Source organism: Lolium rigidum, chromosome 6, assembly GCF_022539505.1.
Source record: "Lolium rigidum isolate FL_2022 chromosome 6, APGP_CSIRO_Lrig_0.1, whole genome shotgun sequence".
Lineage (NCBI taxonomy): Eukaryota > Viridiplantae > Streptophyta > Magnoliopsida > Poales > Poaceae > Lolium > Lolium rigidum.
In genome coordinates, this window is record NC_061513.1 from 223,804,692 (window position 1) to 223,827,055 (window position 22,364).

The window sequence follows — 22,364 nt, forward strand, 5'->3', positions numbered from 1 at the left end:
CCGATCTACCGTTCTACCAAGCCAAATCTCATTCCCCCTTGTATTCATTGAGAAGCTTGCTTCCTAGGGTTCCTTGGAAACCCTAGGTGGGCAAGAGGAGTCCGGAAGCATCCGGGCCGTGGATTTGCTCCGGCAAGATTGTGAAGGTTTGGAGGCTACCTCAAAGTCTACCACAAGTGAGTGAGCTATTCCTTCGTGGGATAGGCTCCGGAGAATAGGGTGAGCCTTCGTGGCGCGGGGAATCCTTCGTGGGACCTCCACTCCTCCAAACGTGACGTACCTTGTTGCAAAGCAAGGGAACACGGGAATACATCCTCGTCTCCGCGTGCTATCGGTTATCTCTAACCGAACTCCTTACTTGTGATTTAACTCGCTCGTGAGAGCCTTCGTGCTTGAGTTAGTTGTATCCTCATATAGGTTGCTTCACCTAGTTTGCATTAGGCTCATCTTTATATTCCGCAAAGCCTAATATTGCAAAGAAAGAATTAAAATTTGTAGAAACCTATTCACCCCCCCTCTAGGTTTACCATCTCTATACTTTCAATTGGTATCGTAGCCCGGACTCTTATTAAGGGCTTCACCGCCTTAAGAGTGAGATGGATAAACTCTTCGAGGGTCTAGATGAAGACTCTAACCTTTCGGTTAAAGAGATGAAATCTAGATTCTTGGCATATGATGCCGAGAAGAAGAAAAAGGAGGATGAGCTACAAAACCAAATGACGTAAATGACTCGCCATGCTTAAGAACCTAACCGCGGGTGGAACTCTTAGTGGGGCTTCGGCTTCCAAAGAATCCTTCCATGAGGTTGACCATAGCTATCCCAAAACACTTCACCCATGCCTCATATAAACCATAGTGGGACCGTTCCCCATTACGATGGAACTCACTTTCCTCATTGGAAATCTGCTATGGAATCTCATATTCGCAGCTGCAAGTGTGGAGCTATGGGAACTCATTGTTCATGGACATCGGGAGCCACAAGATCCTACTCTGTTGACCTCCACCGAGTTCTACAACCGTCAACTCAATGCATCCGCACGTGACAAGATTAGAAGTGGCATCAACCGCAAGCTTCTAGATCAAGTTGATGACATTGTCTCCGCTAAAGAGTTGTGGGATCGGATCGTAGTACTCCAAGAGGGAACCGATTTGATCCAATCATCTCTCTATGAGACCGCAAAGCAAGAGGCCTACCAGCTCATGATTCGAGATGGAGAATCCGTATTCGATGCCTATGCTAGGCTTGGTGCTCGAAAGTAAGGGTCAAGGGTCTTGGTGCCGAGAAGTACAATGACGGATTCGAGATGAACGAAGCCTTCATAAAATCCAAGGTCATTGCTATGATTGCCGTCAAACAAGAAGATACCAACCTTGGACTCAACTTGCAAATCATGACCAAGAGTGCCGATCTCAACTCCGATGATCTAGTCTCCTATGTGGCCGCCAATGAAAACATGGCCAAAGCCGGAAAGAGGCTCAAGGCAATGAACCGTGTTGATGAAGCCTCACACAATCATGAAGCGTCACACAACCTTGCCCTCAAGGCTAGAGCTGACCATGGAGGAGAAGAAGAATATGAAATTGAAGAAGATGAGGAGATGACTTCAACTAGTGACATCGTCACCGACTTTGCTTTCTTTGCCAAGAAGTACAAGGGAAAGTTTCCTACGCTTCTCAATGACAAGAAGAAGAAGAGAACTTGCTACAATTGTGATGAAGATAGCCACTTTGCAAATGAGTGCCCTTATGAGAAAAGGGTAGACAAGCCAAGATTCATCAAAGGGGTCAAGCCAAGATTGAAGCCAAACCCAATCAACGATCGATTCAAGAAGAACAAGGGAAGAGCTTTTGTTGGAGCCGAGTACTTGTCCGATGATGAGGAAGAAGATGAGGAGAAGGAGGCCGGGTGGCCGGTTTGGCTTACTCCAAGCCCGGGTCACTCTTCACATATGACTACTCCAAGGACTACTCCACGGAGAATGATGTTGGTTCCTCCTTCATGGCAAGAATCACTCAAGAGGATGACTCCGATGACCCTTCCTCCTCTACAATCGTTGGCTCTTGTCTTATGGCAAGGGAAACCAAGGTAATGGAACCTCCACCTTCCCTATCTAGTGTTCTTGATGATGAAAATGAAAATCAAGATGAACTAAATGTGCTTAAGGAACTTTACAATGTTAGATGCACCCTTCGTGGTAAAGCTCTTGTCAAGTTTGATTTCTTGATGGACTCTCTCAAAGAAAAAGATGAGTCCATTGAGGAATTAGAATATCAATTGGATGAAAAGGAACGGAGATTCAATCTCCTAAGACAAGAGCTAAAAACCGAAAGGTGCATATCTCAAGGCCTTAAGCAACAAATTGAAACCTATGAACTTGATAAAGTTAAGGACCTAGAAACTATTGATAGGGCTCAATCTTTGACTCAAGTGCTCCATTCCTCAAAGGAGGAACTTGAAGTTGCTCATGCTTCTCTCACTAGGGATCTTGACCACCTTGAAAGAGCTAACAAGCTTGTAAAGGATGAGCTCAAGAAACTTGGAGAGAACCATGACCTACTTCAAGAAACCTACATGAAAGCACTTGAATCAATGAAGGATCCCATTGTTGTTGAAAAGCATGCTAGTTCCCCTACATCTTTTACTAGTGAGCATGCTAAGCTTGTTGAGGAACATGTTCGTTTACAAGAGGAACTCTCTTTGCATGTTGAGACCAATGCATATCTTGAATCCTTGGTGACTAAATATGGTCTCGACTACCATCCTAATGAATCCTCTTGTGAGCATGCATCTATTCTTGAGGAAAATGTTAGGTTAACAAAGGAACTTGCAAAGTTCACCACCGCCAAGAACAAGATGGGATTGGATGACCTCTTGAGTAAGCAAAGGTCAAACAATCAAAAGTATGGACTTGGATACGTTCCCAAGTCTCACAAGAAGAACAACTACAAGAAGGAGAAACCCGCTCAAGATAAGAACAAGAAGGTCACTAATAATGGCAAAGCCTCAAGGGGCAAAGCCACTAGTGGTGACCGCACGGGGCCAAACGATCACTATGCATTATTTGTTGATTATTATGGTGATGTTTATGCTAACTATGTTGGCCCTCCTAATGGCTATGCTTATAGAGGGTACTCAATTTGGGTACCAAAAGATATTGTTGCCATTGCAAAGGAACCCATTAATCGATGGGTTCCTAAATCCTCTACTTGATTTTGTAGGGGTATTCCTCCAGTGGTCCAAAATGGGTGTTTGATAGTGGATGCACCAATCATATGACCGGAGGAAAAGGTGTGCTTGATCAATTCATTGAAGATATCAACAAGAAGTCAAGCATTACCTTTGGTGACAACTCAAAGGGAAAGGTACTTGGGTATGGCAAGGTAGCAATCTCTAAGGACTTGTGCCTTGAGACGGTTATGCTTGTTGAACACCTTGGCTATAACTTACTTTCTATATATCATCTTGCCGATGCCGGTTACAATTCATATTTCACTAAATATTATGTGCAAGTCTTTAGGAGTGACAATCTCAAATTGGTCCTTGTTGGATATGTGGAGAACAACCTTTACGTGGTTGACCTCTCGAAAGAGAGCCCCTCCTTCTCCACATGTCTAATGGCGGCCAAGCATGACGAAGGTTGGTTGTGGCATCGCCGCCTTGGTCATGTTAACATGAGAAATCTTAAACAACTCCTAAAGGGTGAGCATATTGTGGGACTAACCGGCGTTTCTTTTGAGAAAGATCGTGTTTGTAGTGCATGTGTAGCCGGAAAGCAACTCAAGAAGAAGCATCCCATCAAGAGTATTGTTTCCACATCTAGGCCTTTGGAGCTCCTTCATTTGGATCTCTTTGGGCCATCACATTATGATACTCTTGGTGGGAGCAAGTATGGACTTGTCATTGTTGATGATTACTCAAGATACTCTTGGGTCTTTCTCCTCAAGACTAAGGACGAGACCCATAGAGAGTTCATCACCTTCGCCAAGAAAGCTCAACGTATGTATGAATCCGAGATCAAGGCAATTAGGACCGACAATGGCACCGAGTTCAAGAACTACACTATGCAAGAGTTTGTTGATGATGAGGGCATCAAGCATGAGTTTTCGGCGCCATACACCCCTCAACAAAACGGTGTTGTTGAAAGGAAGAACCGGACTATCATTGAGATGGCAAGAACCATGTTGAGTGAATTCAACTCACCCCACAACTTTTGGGGAGAAGCCATCTCTACGGCCGTCCACTACTCCAACCGGCTCTTCCTCCGTCCCCTCCACAACAAAACCCCATACGAGCTCCTTACCGGTAACAAGCCTAATGTCACATATATTCGTGTCTTTGGATGCACATGCCTTGTTAAGAACAACAAAGGGAAGCTCGGTAAATTTGAAACTAGAACCATAGAGGGTATATTTGTTGGATATGCGGAGAACTCTCACGCCTATAGATACTACAACCGATCCTCCGGGACCATTGAAGTATCTTGTGATGTGGTGTTCTTGGAGGATAATGGCTCCCGAGTGGAGCAAGTTGTTCCATGTGTTGCGTGTAATGATGATGATCCATCTAGTGCCATCAAGCATATGGGCATTGGACACATCCGGCCCATGGAGGTTCATAATGATGATCAAGATGATGGAGGAGATGTTTCAAGCACGCCACAAGTGGAGCCTAGCTCAACTCAAGCCGAACCATCATGTGCAACTCAAGAACCATCCTCTACTCAAGATGAGTCACAATCCGAAGAACAAGAAGAAGATCCTCATTCCATGGAGCAAGATCATGATGACGATCAAGAAACATCCTCAACTCATGATCAAGCTCAAATGGTCCCTCATGATCAAGTACTAGCAAGAGATGAATTCATTGATCATGAAGGAACCATTCGGAAGATCAAGGCCGCTACAAGGGCAAGCGACATGAAAGTGGATCAAGTTCTTGGTAGCATTTCAAGAGGAGTGGTAACTCGTAGACACCATGCATTACTTATCACTTATTGTCAACATCATGCTTTTGTGTCTAGTTTTGAGCCACTCAAGGTACATGAAGCCTTGGTCGATCCGGATTGGGTAATCGCCATGCAAGAAGAATTGGAGTGTTTCACTCGTAATGAAGTATGGTCTCTAGTTGAGAGACCCAAGGATCATCGCATCAATGTCATTGGGACCAAATGGGTATTCAAGAACAAGCAAGATGAGAATGGCATTGTCATACGAAACAAAGCAAGGTTAGTGGCGCAAGGGTTTGCCCAAATAGAAGGTATGGATTTTGAGGATACCTTTGCGCCGGTAGCCCGTCTTGAAGCTATTCGTCTTTTGCTTGCATTTGCATCTTTCCACAATTTCAAATTATATCAAATGGATGTGAAAAGTGCATTTTTGAATGGTCCCCTAAAAGAAACCGCATATGTGGCACAACCCCCGGAGCTAAGACCCATGCCGACCCAACCACGTGTATTTACTCCATAAGGCACTCTACGGTCTCAAGCAAGCTCCACGTGCTTGGTATGAGTTCCTTAGGGATTTCTTACTACATGATGGGTTTTGCATGGGTACTGGCCGATTCCACCCTTTTCACCAAGCGGGTTAAAGGGGGTGGCCTCTTTATATGTCAAATATATGTTGATGATATTATCTTTGGTGGAACTAACCCTAATCATAACAAAGCTTTTGAGCTATTGATGACTAGGAAATTTGAGATGTCCATGATGGGAGAGTTGAAGTTCTTTCTAGGCTTCCAAGTGAGGCAACTTGCAAAAGGCACCTTCATCTCTCAAGAAAAATATGTGAAGGACATGCTCAAGAAATTCAACATGACCAATGCGAGTCCAATGAAGACACCCATGCCCGTAAAGGGGCAACTTGGTTCATGTGACGGTGAGAAGGATGTGGACATAAAGGTATACCGCTCCATGATAGGATCCTTGCTCTACCTTTGTGCCTCTAGGCCGGATATCATGCTAAGTGTAGGGATGTGTGCTCGTTTTCAATCCGCTCCCAAGGAGAGCCATTTAGTGGCGGTCAAACGGATACTAAGATACCTTGTTCTCACTCCTACTCTCGGCTATGGTATCCAAAGGGGTCAACCTTTGAACTCATTGGCTATTCGGATTCCGATTGGGCCGGTGATAAGGTTGATCGGAAGTCTACCTCCGGGCTTGCCAATTTATTGGCCGGTCATTGGTGAGTTGGTCATCCAAGAAACAAAACTCCACCGCCCTATCCACCGCCGAAGCCGAATACATATCCGCGGCATCTTGTTGCACTCAATTGTTATGGATGAAGCAAACCTTGAAAGACTATGGTGTGTCTCTTGGTACGGTGCCTCTTCTTTGTGACAATGAAAGTGCAATAAAGATCGCCAACAACCCGGTTCAACATTGTCGCACCAAACATATTGACATTCGCCATCACTTCCTACGTGATCATGTTGCCAATAAGGATATTGATCTCACTCATGTGGGAACAACCTACCAATTGGCGGATATTTTCACTAAGCCTTTGGATGAAGCCCGCTTTGTTAACTTGAGAGGAGAACTTGGTATTCTTGATCCTAAAAACTTGGATTGATTAACTTCTTGCACTATATTCTTGCATTTATCTTGCTATCTAGCTTAGAGGCATAGCACATATGGGGATAGTCATTTTACCATGTCTTGGTATGATGCATACCTATGTGTGCAACATAAATAGACCCAATGTCATTATATGGACCCAAGCATGTCTCTTCGAGGTCTCATGACATTTGCGCTTTCACATAGGGGGAGTAATCCCCGCCCCTCATTGAGCCTTCATTATAAATTGATTTGACTATATAAGGCCAAATGATCTTATTGCAAAAATCATTCCAAAATGACTTATGATTCTTGATATACACTTCGAATCATGCCCATTGTTGCTATTCACATCTTGTTTGGATTTTCTCTCCAATGGGTATGCCTAGAGAACTTTGTGTTTCCAACCCCATGTCTATGCTCATCTCATCATCATCTATCTATCTATATGTACATGTCATCATCTCGAGCACTCACACACATTTACACAAAGAATAGGGGCAAAACGAGGCAAAATGACACATTTTTGGAAAACCGACTCGGCCGGTCACCGGTCCTGGCCGGACCGGCCCGTGCGCCGCTCGTCCGGCCATCGGCCCGGCCGACCGGCGCTCGACCGGCCTTGCGGGCTGTTATGTTTTGAGGAAGATACCCCTTGGGGATCTTCTTCCTCATTATCCCCCACCTCTCCAACCTCCATGGCCGCCGCCTCCACCATCTCCACCACACCCTAGGCACTTCCCACCACTAGATTCTCCCCAAACTTCACACAATCATAGATCGGGATCTCTCAAGCACCTTCACCAAAGGATTTGGTCCCTCTCAAGCTCGTTTGGGAGATCGTGGGGATTTGGTCCTCAAGCCTTCTTCACGAGTTCCTCTTGCTCACTTGGGCCAAGAGGACAATGTCTTCGGTAAATCTTTCTCCCTATCCCTCTCCCTCTTGCTTTCCCTCTCCCATTGCCCATTGTTGAGGAAAGTTGAGAAAAGTTAGGGTTAGGGTTAGGGTTAGTAAGTCCTCATGCCACCTAGAGTGTCACACCCCTCCTATGCACATTGTTCACTCTCCTGGTATAATCTATGTTCAAGTTTGTGAGTTTTTGCATGATTTTGTGTCGAATTTCTGGGCAAACATCACAACTCAAGCATGACCCGGTCTACAGCCCGGTCAACCGGCCTCTCGACCGGCTGGTCCGGCGCACCGCCCGGTCAACCGGATGGCCAACCGGCTCGCCCGGCTCCGTCGTCCGGTCCGACCGGCCCTCGCGCCGGCTCGCCCAGCCTTTTTCGCATGATCTCGTCGAAACACTTGAATATAGGCTATGCTTTTGGCTTCCTCATATATGCCGATGACATGTACACTTACCTCATTGCTCTCCTCGCCCTATATTGCTTATTCACAGGAGATTGGAGCGGTGAGGACCGTGACACCATCGCCAAGAGAGGGAGGCATGCAGTGACACCCACCACGACGTTCTAGTGGTCGTGCCTCTCGCCTCCCCGGTGGCAGCTCAGCCTAGGGGCCGCACCAAGACAACCGCCAATAAGAGGAAAGATAAGCATGCAAGCACAAGATGGTGATGAGGTGTTGCCGTAGTTCCATGTTGGTGATGTGCATATTGGTGCATGGAGAAGACTCAGTGGAGTCCAACCCCTATCGCTTTGAGGAACCCACTTACAAAGGGGGAGATCAGCTTTTCTCGGACTCGCATACGTAAAGTCATGTGGGATGAATACTATGACTCCCACGAGCACATGAAGAAAGGCACCATAGTTATGCCCAAGGCCATCAAAGATGTCATTGAAATGTATGCAGCCACCAAGTTTCGCTTTGTGGTTGCGACCTTGAGGAGGATGGGGTTGTATGATCTTATGTGCCTGACACCTACTGATGGGTGCTATTGTCCATCCTTGGTGAGGCGCTCACCGCACGCTCTTCTTCCATGATGATGCAGCCCGGACTATGACTTGGATGACGGGCAAACGAAATTCACTTGCACCTATCTTGATTTCGTGAAGCCTTGGGGTATGGTGGAGGGAGTGCTTCGGTTTCAAGATATACTCTCGCCAGGTTCACCAAAGGGGACATTGCCTTTTGCTATCCTCCGGAACCCACACCTGGACCTCCCTCCATATCTGGCATGTACTACTCCTACCTTATACTTGCCAAGCTCTTCCGTGAGACCCTCATCAGCAAGTCCGGCGATACAAGTGAATGCCGGGCATATCATCTGAACTTGATGCACTACTGTCACCCTGAGCACCGGAAACTTATTGATGGCTGTGATCTCATCTACTGTGAGCTCAGGCGCTGTGTTCGCGAGCGGTTGACTCCTAATCTTTCCCAAGACGTTCAGCCTGCTCATCAACCATGTTGTGCCCGCACCTCACAATACTCATGGTGAGCGGGTCCGGATGGATGCTTTCAAGGTACCTGCCCAAGGTGATAGACAAGATGTTCCTGAGATGATGCCTTCTGAGCGCCGGTCCAAGGCAAGCCATGACCATGCTAGCTCCAGCTCCTCTCGTCGCCCACAGCGTGGTGTCGCACGTTTCTTCTCCCGCTTATGGCAGATGTGCAAAACTACCCATGATGTTGCACATCAAAGTCTCTCTTTGAACCAAGAGACAAGGAGGCGCCAAAATGAGTTCATGGCTGCTAGGAATATGCCTCGTCCCTCCTCCCCGGCCCCGAGTTGGAGCCCGTCCATGCACAAGACTCGGGAGATGCCTCTTCTCACCGATGAGATGTTCCGTAACTTTGATCCTTCTCTCGTACTTTGCCGGTCCTCCTCCTAGATATGCTCCCGCACCTCCCGCTGATGATGAAGAGGATGAAGGTGATGAGGATGACAATGGCGAGGATGATGATGAAGAGGATGACGATGAGGATGGTGGTGGCAGCTCTCCATCCGCGGGGCACGAGTTCTATTGATGGGACGCTAGCATCTCTTATCCTTTTCTTCGCCTTTTTGGTGTTCCGATGCCAAAGGGGGAGAAGAGAGTAGAGCCTAGAAATTACGGGGTTCCTTGATTGTCACAAGCCATGGGAGTTGCTTTATTTGGATCTTATATGGCTTGTGCGTATTTGCTTTGATTTCTCAAGAACCATTTGCTACTTTGAATCATTCATGTATGGATATGTATGGACGACTATTATGTGTGCTTCTATGTTAGGATAATCATGCTTTATGGATAATCATGCTTTATGCTTATATATGTTGATATACTTGTCCATACCATGCTTGTTTCCTAAAGATATTGGGGAGCTTCTCATATTCCACAAATGGTGCACTTTGCATTCAAACGCAAATTCTCCAAGTGCACACATTATGGGGGAGCTGTCGTAATATCTTATATGGAATCAAGGTTTAGAGCTTATCATAATATCTATGTGTTACTCTAGCTCGGTTTGTCATCGTATACCAAAAGGGGGAGATTGTAAGGGTATTTTACCCTTATCCATTATTTTGGTATCTATGACACCGTGCTAGAGTATTTGGACTAATACATGCCTACAAGATGACTTTCAGGTATTAGCCAAAGAGGTATGATGGTGTAGCAATGGAACAAAAGGCAACGGGAGACCCCCCCAATTCGACGAAAAATCAGCTAGTTTTTCTGAGCCAGGCCGGTCACAGATCCGGTCTGACCGGCCCTGGCACCGGGCAGCCCGGCCGCCGACCGGGTTCTCGCGCTCGTGCCATCCGGGCAGGTTCCAAGTAAGCCCGTAAGCTCGCGCGGTCAAGTTCCGGCCACCAGCCCGGCTTCGAACCGGCCGCTCCGGCCCACGGCCCGGCTCGACCGGCGCTGCGACCGAGCGGCCCGGCCGCCGACCGGGTTCTCGCGCTCGTGACATCCGGCGACATCCAAGAAGCCCGAAGCCTCGCCCGGTCAAGTCCCGGTCCCAGCTCCGGTTGCAAACCGGCCGGCCCGGCTCCGTGGCCCGGTCTCGACCGGGCCGTGGACCGGCCTGTCCGGCGCCAAATCCGGCTGACCGGGTTTCTCGAAGAAACCGCCGATGTGGCAAGTGACAACGGCCGATTTTGAAGAACACTATATATACCCCTTCTTCTACCTTGGAAGGGTTAGGCAACATACTATAAACTGTTCTTGAGCTCTCTCTCTCCTACTCCATTGCTAGAAACACCAAAAGCCTCGCATCTCCCTCCTCCTCCACCCAAACTCAAATCCCTCCGGGAATCACTAGAGGAGGACCCGATCTACCGTTCTACCAAGCCAAATCTCATTCCCCCTTGTATTCATTGAGAAGCTTGCTTCCTAGGGTTCCTTGGAAACCCTAGGTGGGCAAGAGGAGTCCGGAAGCATCCGGGCCGTGGATTTGCTCCGGCAAGATTGTGAAGGTTTGGAGGCTACCTCAAAGTCTACCACAAGTGAGTGAGCTATTCCTTCGTGGGATAGGCTCCGGAGAATAGGGTGAGCCTTCGTGGCGCGGGGAATCCTTCGTGGGACCTCCACTCCTCCAAACGTGACGTACCTTGTTGCAAAGCAAGGGAACACGGGAATACATCCTCGTCTCCGCGTGCTATCTGTTATCTCTAACCGAACTCCTTACTTGTGATTTAACTCGCCCGTGAGAGCCTTCGTGCTTGAGTTAGTTGTATCCTCATATAGGTTGCTTCACCTAGTTTGCATTAGGCTCATCTTTATATTCCGCAAAGCCTAATATTGCAAAGAAAGAATTAAAATTTGTAGAAACCTATTCACCCCCCCCTCTAGGTTTACCATCTCTATACTTTCACTTGTGCCTTTAGAAGTTTACATGCATGGTCACCTATAACACACCCAGATGTGCCCTCATTACTCTCAATATTAAATCCATCATTAACATTTATCTTGATAGTACTTTGATCCGGTGGTTTCCAACTTGAATTAGTTCTTTTTGGTTGAACACTTCTGTTTTTCCCAACCCGACGAAGATTTGTAGATGAAACTTATCCTGGCTAAAAAGCACCATGAGGCACTAGTTCACGGTAAACATATCGATCCACGGTTCAACTATGCTAGCCACACGCCCACATCGGTAGTTTGCATCTCAGTGAATTCCGTCGGAAAGAGTGACCTAGCAGAGCCTTGTCAAAATGGCGCCTGTTATGATCTAACAGAACCACGCCACGTCAGTGCTACGAGTCAGCAACGGCCAAATACCCCAAACCATCCAAAATCTACCCAAAACCACCCAACTTCGCCCAAAAACCGACTGAGGGGGAGATTTACCTAGTATTGAATAAGTAAGTGTTAAAATCACACACCAAGAATTTAGCGGGATTTTGCTCAAGTAACAAACATTTGAGTTTAGGGGGATTTTGCTCCAATCACCAACATTTAAGGGTAAAATACATAGTTAATTCTTATTTTTTCGAAAAGACTTCGCTGATCCGTCAACTTCCCCCAACAAAATGTTGCCTCGCCAACTTTTATGAAGAAAACAAAACTATAACTTGCGCCATGTGAGGAACTAACAAGGTCTTGAACAACTATGAGCCGTTGAGCCCCCACGTCTTACGTGTCTTCAGTTTCGAATACGTCTTTTTCTTAGCACACAGTCAATTGGGCTGAGAATCTGAGATGTTGCGGTGCGCATGTCCATGAATCACTACTTTGATTGAAGCCTATGACTGAGAAATAACCAGAATGATAGAGCTCATCGTGGTTGGTTTTCTTATGAGTGATGTACAATATCATATTTCCAAACTCAGTCTCGTATCGGACATGGCGCGCACGCCTCATCAAAGAATCATGAGAAGGTAATCGTGTTTTTTCTATAGCAAAACACCGAGCTCTATCTCGCCTGGATCAATGGGCAAGGCGATCAGAGGGATTTTTTTAGATGAAGACGATCAGAGGACAGAGGGAGTGGCGTGAAATTGGAGGAGAGGGGCCGGAAGAAAGCTTGGTGGGCTGTCTACCGAGTTGGGCCATGCAAGAAGATGTAGCCCACGCAGGGTCGCGAGGCTGGCGCTGGGCACCGCGGAGGGAAACAGACTCGATGTTTTAGTCCCACATCGACAATTGACAGGAGTTCGGACCGGTTTATAACCTCGCTTGTTGCAGCTGTGATTGTCCCTTCGGGGACATCCGATAAAATTGGAACGATACAGAGAAGATTAGCATGGCCCCTGCGCAAGGATGACACGCACAAATCGAGAAATGGTCCAAATTTTTTCGAGATTTCAAACGCCGGTCCTTTCCACTCTCAGATATGCCCCTAGATTCTTTCTTTCGCGACCTTGGTTTTTTCTGTATTAGCGCTCCAGTCCTTCTATGCTCACAAGCGTGCCCTACGGGTTTCTACTTGAGCCCTTCTATTTTTCGTGCCTTACAAATGGATCCTTATTAAGAAAAATGTTTCATGCCTAAGGCAATAACATTTCTGACTTGTACTAGCGCCAGGTCTTCATTTTGTTACGAATATGTGCCTGCTATATTGTAACCCCTAATCGCTTACAATCTGACGAAGCTTCACTTTCAAACTGGTCTTCTAGCTTTTGTTTCAAAAATTTCATTGCACATATAGCCCTACATGATAGCTAAGTTGTTGCTGTGATGGTTAGTACTAAAATGTTTCTCAATAAGGATTATTCACTATATCATCACAAATCAAACTGTGAGATGGATGCAGTGCTTTGTAATCCAACCATGTATGTACAAGATAGTAGATAACGCACGGGGGCTGAAACCATGCTTGGGAAGTTCGTGAGTTACAGGCGAACAATTAGCCGTAGTCACCTGACGCACGTTCAGGCCTCGCACTCTTTTTTGCGAACTTAAAATAAAGCACTCAGGAGACTACTAAGTGCGGAAAAGAGAACCAGAAGATAGAAACAATTGCATGTAAGTATGGATCATTTTAGTGCTAGAAGGCCAGTCTTGCTACACCACACAAAGCTTAGACAAGAATACATGTTATGTCTCATTCAAAATGTCGTTTCTGAAACAAGTTCCTGCAGCATGTCCATCAGGTCTTTTTTTTTTATCAGAAGCTTGTGATTTGTCTGATTTCACTAGTCGTAGTCGGCGCCACCAAAAAACGCGTAATCTGGTTCGGCAGATGACCCCAGCATAGGAATGTACTCTGATCCTCGCACATGAACACCGAAGCAAGCTGAAACATATACACACACAATGTTAGAGATTGGAAAACAAGTAGAAATGGATTTATCTCAAACAATGCAAGCCAGCTAAAAGATAATTGCATCTGTCCACATATGAATCAAATAGTAACGAACTGGAACATAAATATGATACCAAATGCAGATCTAAGCATCTGAGATGGTTTTGAACTAATTCACACATGCCAGATTACATAAAGAAATTGACAAGAAGAATATTAACAAATAGGGAGTGCAACATGCTTTAAAAATAGATATACACAGTGATTAACAGAGACAAATACAAGTGGCAGAAAGATAGGCCCAATAACAATAGCATTAATAATATCAAAACAAATGCATAAAGATAACTATAGAAACAAATGCAGAAAGACTTAGGTGATTGCAAATCACACCTAAGTCTAAACCTGATGCGTTCGAAACATAATCCCACAAAAGCACAAACATAGCTTTAAAACTATCAGTAGATTGATTTCAACTTATGTCTTCTTTGCTGCGAGAAAGTTCAGAAGAGAAAAAAAACTATAGAAGCTTTTGTACCAACTAAGTTCCTCTTGTCAGAGAATCAGGTAATTAAACTAGGTGAGTCCCAATTATTATTTAAAGAGGAAAAATCGTGTGCTTGTATTTTTGTTCATTTTAACAGTGTGACTGCAAGACACTTGTTTGGGAAAAAGCAAATGGACATGCAAGGGTGATGCTTGAGTTCAGGGCTTAGCAACTCCTGCATATTCGAAAATTCAAGAATAATCCAGAGACTTTGCATCATCTTAAAACTGCGCAGAGGCAAAGAAAATAATGCAGAAATATGATGAAAAAATCATGCAAAAAAGATGGTTAATTCCATTAACTCATATCTCCGCATGAAGTAGGTGCTCAAGTTATAACATGGTGCACATATTTGCCTTTTTTGAATTTCTTTAAAGATGCACAGGTGGTTAAAGCCTAAGCTCAAGCACCCACCCTTCTATATACAATATCTACTCTCCTTTATTTTGTTTAAAAATGTGAAACATAAGTTCAAACAACATTTTACATAAAGACTTATCTAGATGTACTGCAATAAATCATGAGCTCACGTCATACACAATTACGGTCACACCAAATGATTCTAGTTGATTAGCACTAACACAATTAAGGTCACATCTAAGAATTATACTATAGATAGAACAATCATGCCAGTTTGATCATTGACAAACTTTAACATGATCATGATGGTTCTTGTCGAATAGAACAAATCGATTTAAAGATGAATATCCAGTGTCAAACACAGATACATGTACGAATCTTCCATAACGGAATGCATCACCAAACAAAAAACTTGTGATTTAAGAATGAAAATCATGCTTACAGAACTATAATACAATGTCTAAAGCAATGTCAGCATCATTAATCTTCGCAGATAAGACCAACAGAGGACGGTCAGTTTCACAACAACATATAACTTAGCAGTTACAGGACATCACATTTTCAGGCGAGAAGAACCTTCTTCTCAGACTGGCTATTCTAGCAACTATACACAAATTCCTCTTTTCTTAGCATCTATCAGTGGTAGGTACGAATCATCTTTTAAGATCAGTCTGATGGTCTAGGAACTAAGATGCGATTGATGTGTCAAAGACCCTAGACAATATATCATGTATGTAAAGGTGAAGATAGCATATTCCATCGTGACTCATATTTAGTTATCTAGAAATCAAGATTATTAAGTATCATGCTTAGCCGATTATGCCTTAGTAATTTATGCAATTCACTAACTAATTTAATCAATAAAAAAGTGATTAACATTTGCATACACCACTTAGTCGACAAATTATTGCACTTCCATGGGAACACCTATGGAAGTTGATATCTACATTTTGCCACTATGGTAGGACATACATATGACATATACGATATTCATCATGTTGGTGTGATATCATGCCTTGTTCATATGTTCTGCAAGTGTTACTCACTGCTTTTGCCGATTAAATTCATCGTTAAAGTGCATATTTCATTAAATCTGAGCAGATGGAAGTTGTGCAGAAAGATAAATTAGCTACTGTAAGTCAGCACGTCCAATCTTTGTGTCAATATCTTATATTTTTTCTTGTCGTCTGCAGTTATTTGGCTTGTCAAGTTGTTATCACTGGCACTATGTAAAGCACGCACCAGATTAATTACAGGAAAGCAAAGGAAAATAACGAAGAAGAGGTGTTTGCTTTTGTTTAAATGGCGGTGACTGTATCGTTCAATCCTAGCTCTGGGCATAACCACTTGTTTGGTCCGTGAAACAGAGTTGGTTTGTCTGCCACCACTTCATCCCTTATAAGCCCAAGACTAGTCTAAAATGACAGATGGAATCGTTCCACCAATACTAACGGGCTTGTCCAATGATCAACCATACTAGTATGAAGTGAATCTTCAAACCAAACAATAGGCAGTTCTTGTTGTGATCTTCCCTCAGAGGTTTACACCCGCATTTACTTAGCATACACTACACAAATGAAGAATCGTAGGTAAGTTTAATACTACTGGTAATGACAGAAGTGATACCATTTTCAATTTTCACAACACTTTGAAGCATAACCTCCATTTTCTTCTTCATCTCATTATTATCATCCATCAGTGGCACCAGAAGGGTCAGCTCCCTATAAATGTCACGTACAAATGAACATATATCTTTAGCATATTCAACTTCCCCATCAGATATACGGCCAATTGCAAGCCTCATTAGCTCCCCTGACAAATCAGCAACCTAGTCATTGGCAGCACAGATATAGCATTAGCTTCAAGCAAGCGCAGAAAAGGGAATGATAATGAATGAATCATAGTAGTATTAGGATTTACCCCTAAAATATAGTCAAGCACGTTTATCTGCAAGGGCTCAACAGATTTATCACTTAGCGCTAGCAAAGAATCATTGATCTCATCTAGACTCAATAAAGTGCCAGTCTTGCAAAATCTACAAAACGTTGCAGCTTCGATATATTCTTGTACCTGCAGCATTTAGGACATATCAGATCTCTGGCAAAATAAATGTAAAAAGATGATATTGATACTAACACCAAAGGTATAGGCTCTTCTGAGCTTCCAGAAGTCGGTTCCTTGTAATTCTTTTACTAACTTTCCAATGTGTTGGTTAACCACAGCAGCAAGATCATTTTCTGCCTTTGAAAGAACTTCCTCCTTATTATTTCTGCTGATCCTGGAAAAGAACAATAGTATAAAAATACATGTGAAGTTTACCAGCAAATACACTGGCAGAGAAGATTTAGGTACACATAATTAAGCAGGCGTATTCCGTATTTGTATAATTATAAAATGTAATCATGATGAAAGAACACTTTGAGGTGAGTACTTATTATTCTCCAGTGTTGTTAAGTAAGATGGATAGTGGTGAAATAAATAATAATTAGCAAATGAGTAATCTGCTTACTCATACGCTGGCAATTGAAGGAACCACATGTATGATGAATTCCTGGAGCTATCTATAATTTGTTCTTAGCATCGAGCTACACGATGGACATGAATTTTACAATAAAATGGTGTACCTTATTGTCACATTAGATTTGAAGGAAGCACATACTTTGAATGACTGAACTCGTGAAAATTTCCTGATTCTCCGGGCAGTTAATTACTGACTTGGGATGTGTTTTGTAAAATCCGGCATGATGTGTTTATACCAAGACAAGCAAAAACTAGTTGGAAAAAAAAGAGAGATTCTGTACTCCACCTTTTAATGTCACAGGGCATATACCAACTCATATATTAGATCAAAATTAGAAAGTAAGAGCAATCTAAATGGTTCTGGCTTCTGAGAATCACAGTAAATTTTCTCAGTTTTCCCAACAAATAAATAAATAAACCATGGTAACTGTTGAGGCTCAAATGAAGTAGGCCACCAAGGCGCTGTATGATTACCTGTGGACTTGAAAGATGACCTTTTTGCTGTTCATTGTCACATCCCGACTTGCTTTCACTAGCCTTTCCCGTTTATCGTTCTACAATTATACAGAAGAGCGGTGAGATAATATGAATCACTTAATGACTGATAGAGTATGGAGAAACACATCGTATCACAACACAAGGCCTTGCTTTGAGCTTATAAAAGGAAGGAAAAATTTGTAGTGGAAAAACTAGTGGAAAGGAAGGTTTTGGAAAGACTTGCAGCATATAGTTCAGGGAGCGTTGAAGAGGCATAACGTTAAGTAGTAGATGATCTTACAGTTATCCGTCAACTAAAGCAGACTAGTGGAGTTAATTCACACAGAATCCAATGGAATGTGACAAACGTTGCAACTTTCCCATAATATTATAGACATTCACATGCAAATTTATAGGAACTGGGTAAAAACTGAGCACCGCCTGCGGAATACATCCAGGTTGTGTAGGATCCGGTGTTGTTTCCTAACAGCTCAGGAGCAGCAAGTCACCGTCGCGGGCGGCAGTGGCCCTGGCCACCCACAGGTTTAGTGGGAATTTCTCCGAACACCTAGCGCGCGTAAGATCTTGGCAACAAGAATCGCACATACCGAACTACAGACAACGCTGTGCACTAAACTTCCCCTCTCCGAGCGCAATCGCACAGCACAAAAAAAAGAATCCCGGGAAGCGAAAGCACGTGAAGCAGCGGCTTGATCCAGGTAGGGAGGGAGGGAAAGCAAGAAGCGGGTGGCGTACTTACGAGCGCGTTGAGGTAGTCGGTGTGCCTGGCGAACTCGGCCTTCATCGCGGAGCACCCCGCCGAGGCCGGAGGAGCCGCCGCGTCCGAGACCATTGTCCTGAACCTCTTGGGCGCCGGGCCGGCGGTGGACGCTGGGGACAGAGCAGCAGACGGTGAGAACGCGGAGAGGGAGTGCGGGGAGAGGAGACAGGGGAGGAGGAGGAGGGCGGGAGGGGAGTTTACGCGAAGAAATGGTTTTGCAGCCGGGTTGTGGTTGGGGCGCCGCCATGGTGATGGTGGTGGGAAGGGGACGGTGAAGCGAGAAGGGGACGCCGCGCAGGCGGAGGAGGCGTAGCGGCACCATCTGGCTGGCCCGACCCACCGTTTCGATGCGGCACTTGACGTCGCGTGGGCGAAATTGTGCAAATCTTTTCGTGCCCGAACTTGTGCAAATCGAACTGCTTTCTCGACGATCTTGCCTCTTTTCGTAGCGGCACCATCTTTTTTTTCCGGTAATAGTACGATTCTCATTGAGTCATTGATAAATAAAAGACGAGATAGATTCTCATTGATAAATAAAAGATGAGATATCTGGAAAGATAGGATAAACCTATGTGACAAACCAACGCCTGTCCATCTTCTTCGGCACCACTGTAGCAGCCACCAAGAAAAAAAAATAGACAGATCACCTCTTCCACCTGAGCTCGACGCGGCTCCATCGCTGATCATCAGCTTTTCGGAGCTCCAATGTAGCTTTTCTGAGCTCCATTCTCGGAGTAGGGAACCAGAACCATCAGCCTTCAACCACAAACCCACCACAAGGTGCACCATCTTCCAGTTGTCACCAGTGCAGACCACCATCTGCACGTACTCATGGACGAATCCTCTTTGCTCCACCTTGGCGCCGGAGACAACGCCGCAGGAACGGGAACATAGCAGGAGGGAAAAACCATCTGATGGAGTCATCGCCGTCGCCTCGCCGACACCATCCATGAACCCTAAAGCCACCGATCTGAAAGATCGGCAAGCACACAGTGCCACCAACTCCGAGACGCCGCCATGAGGGACAACGCCGGAAGAGTTGAGGCAGATTTATTTGTCCGAGCGCCGCTCCCACCACCCCAACGGCGCGCCATGCCATAGAACTCCTAGCCCTAAGTACCATGCAAAAAAGGGGCCCCCTCCCTCCTACCGCCGGAGCGGCAAGCGGAAGGAGAGGGTCCCACCACATACGTCGGATATTGGAGCAGGAAAAGCTTTTCCGTTGCCGCTGCCTGGGAGACGCGCCCTTTCGCTTTGAGTTTTTTTTTGCCTCATGAGTCTGTCGGAGGGGCTCGTGGCAGTAGATATGCGTGCGTATTTTCACAGAGGCGAGTGTATGTATGTATGAGTGAGCGTCTGCATCTGTACTATGTTTCGCAAAAAAAATGTATGATGCATCGCCAGTAAGTCCATATCAATCAAAAAAAACATATCATCATATTTAGATGTTGTCCCATTGGCATTGTGTTGAGTGGAGAACCCATAACCAAGTGCTAGTCTTGGTGGCTCGAGCTCACGGTGTTGAGCTCGCTCACCTAGGTTTGGGTAAAACAGGATGCTATCCGTTTGAAAAAAGTTAACGATGTCTCATTTCAACCTAAACAATATGTATAGCTAACAAAGGGATCATCTTCTCGTTGATCAATATTTTTATATAGAGAAACACAATTAAAAAGATAGAATGTATAGTTAATTTTTAAACAAGAAATAACCACAGGCCAATTCCAACTAGGAAAGCACAACCAAAACACTTGTTCACGGGGTAGGAAAACCAACCTTCAACTAGTGGAGTGCACTGGACACCATTGTGATTTGGATTTTTGTCAAACACCCGGATTTTTAAGTCCAGATGCCTGTTATGCCCTACATCGCAATCCCAGGAATATTGTTGTTGCGAGACATAACAGTTGAATATCATAAGTCATCATTCATTACATATCATAGTCGTCTTACAAATAGATCACATGATCCAATATTACAATAATGTTGAACTATTGTTTCAACACACATCACAAATACATAGCGGAAGCGTAGATAGAAGGGGACTCTATAGTCCACAATTTTACCGTCGCATGTAAATTATACTAGAAAAATGCTCATGTGTTGCCACGACTTTTTACCATATACCTAGTATCACACATGTTACACATGTATAAATAGTGCACATATATATATTTAAATACATAGAAAAATAACTACATAGTATTTAAAAACATTTAAAGATTTACTTCACACTATTCAATGTGTTGTGTATGAAATGCAAGGATTGACACATCATCTCTTATCTACTAAGCCATTCTCCCTTATCACGTTTAAAATATCCTTGTACAACATCAGGAATCTTCAACATCATTTGCATGGTACTTGATCATGTGTATTAAAAGTTCTTCCTCGGCCCATAGCCATCCCACACAAGCAATCTATGTTGTTACCATAATTAAGTCTTTCCATAAAAAATTAAGAATGTGAATATACAATACTCACGGTGCAAATTGGATGAACAAATATTTAACCATTCCATTAGAGCATAAAACTAAAGACTAAGTAACCAAGCAACTTTATGCAATGAATGGATTATTATCATTATCTTGGTCATTAGGACAATAATAAAATAAATTATTTGCAATGATAACCAAAAAAATCACTGGTCGGGGCTTGTTGGTATTTGAATACTACGAGCTTGTTTACGTGACCAGTAAAATGCCCTAGCCAGGTTATGCTATTTCAACATTTAGATAGAGCGAGCACCTCTGTAATGTTAATTGTACCTCTTTTCTGATAGAGGTAAAGAAAAGATCCAAAATAGATACACGGCGTTAATGTCTCTCGATGATGAAAAAGATGAAATCGCCAAGGAATACATGTGGCAACAAAGTCAGCAAGTACTGACCATTGAAATACTCCAGTTTCATTTCATGGGTAGCAATGAATCGGCATTGCCTCTCATGTTGCTCATACTCTCTTCGTGAACAACCACATCAACACCATTTTCCGCAATGATCTTCAATGTAATCAATTTCTGTCGCCAAGCAGTGCTTCAAGGCAGGGCACTCTGGCGCCTGGTTCAAGCTCCCCTTTAAGCACTCGGGAACGTAGTGTTACCCGTTAAACCTCCATTAGTGGTTGTATCATTGTTTAACTATAATGAAAATCACTTATCGTTTGTTTCGATCACATTTTCTATCTTCCTTACATTCATTCTCCCTTGTACTCTTTATTCCACTTTTATTTCTCCTATGTGCAAGCGAGACTGTAGTGGAAAGTTTGGTTCCGAAGACCAAAGGACGAACACTCAGTATTTTGATGGCTAGTTTTTTTTTTCTAATAACAAGTTGCTTATTAAGTATTTTTTGCGAGTGATTTATTAAGTTGCTTCTACATACAAATTTAACCATAGATACATTAGCTTGTCCAAAAGGTGAGGTATAATCATCTCGAAGAAAAAAATTCACATATATGCTAAATGCTCAATCCAACTGAACTATTGAAAGTTGTACTTTCTTCGCCCTGAAAAAATTTGGCCATTTAGGACGGACTGAGTATTAAGCATGTAGTACCTTCGTTCTTATGAATAAGGCACACATGCATTTTAAGATGAACTTTGATCTAACAATTTGGACAACAATATATCAATTATACTATACATAATTGATATTGTTAGAATTTTATTAAAAAAAAATTCTAATGTTATTAGTTTTATATCAATTTTTTATACACATAAATCAAAAAAATTTCAAACAAGAAACACGAAAAAACGAGAATTAAATGAGAGGGGTTATATCAGACTTGAGTTTGTCGGCCGACCGACTTAACCCTATCCCGATCAAACCGACCCTGCTGAACGGCTGAACCCTTCCAAACCTCAAAGGCTCCAACCGGATCCCACCACTACAGACTAGTCCCCTCGCGTCGCGGGCTTGCCCCATCGTTCTCGTTTCCGATCTGAAATCCCGTCGGGTCGCCGAAACCCTAGAGGCCGCCGCCGCCGCCCAC

At 44.0% G+C, this 22,364-nt stretch overlaps 1 protein-coding gene and 1 non-coding gene across 2 annotated transcripts; one reads left to right on the plus strand and one right to left on the minus strand.

The window, feature by feature from the left end:
• Nucleotides 1–12,634: 12,634 nt before the first annotated feature.
• Nucleotides 12,635–12,737, plus strand: LOC124668719. Its single transcript, XR_006991813.1, has one exon. It is a non-coding gene; the product is annotated as a U6 spliceosomal RNA (small nuclear RNA).
• Nucleotides 12,738–13,373: 636 nt separating this feature from the next.
• LOC124665908 (translin-associated protein X-like) lies at nt 13,374–18,473 on the minus strand. Its single transcript, XM_047203261.1, has 6 exons — nt 18,351–18,473; nt 17,588–17,667; nt 16,730–16,871; nt 16,514–16,663; nt 16,220–16,421; nt 13,374–13,677 (listed from the first exon to the last, which is right to left on the minus strand). Exons 1-6 carry the CDS (start codon nt 18,441–18,443, stop codon nt 13,577–13,579), a joined length of 768 nt encoding a protein of 255 aa, XP_047059217.1. The 5' UTR covers nt 18,444–18,473; the 3' UTR covers nt 13,374–13,576.
• Nucleotides 18,474–22,364: the final 3,891 nt, after the last annotated feature.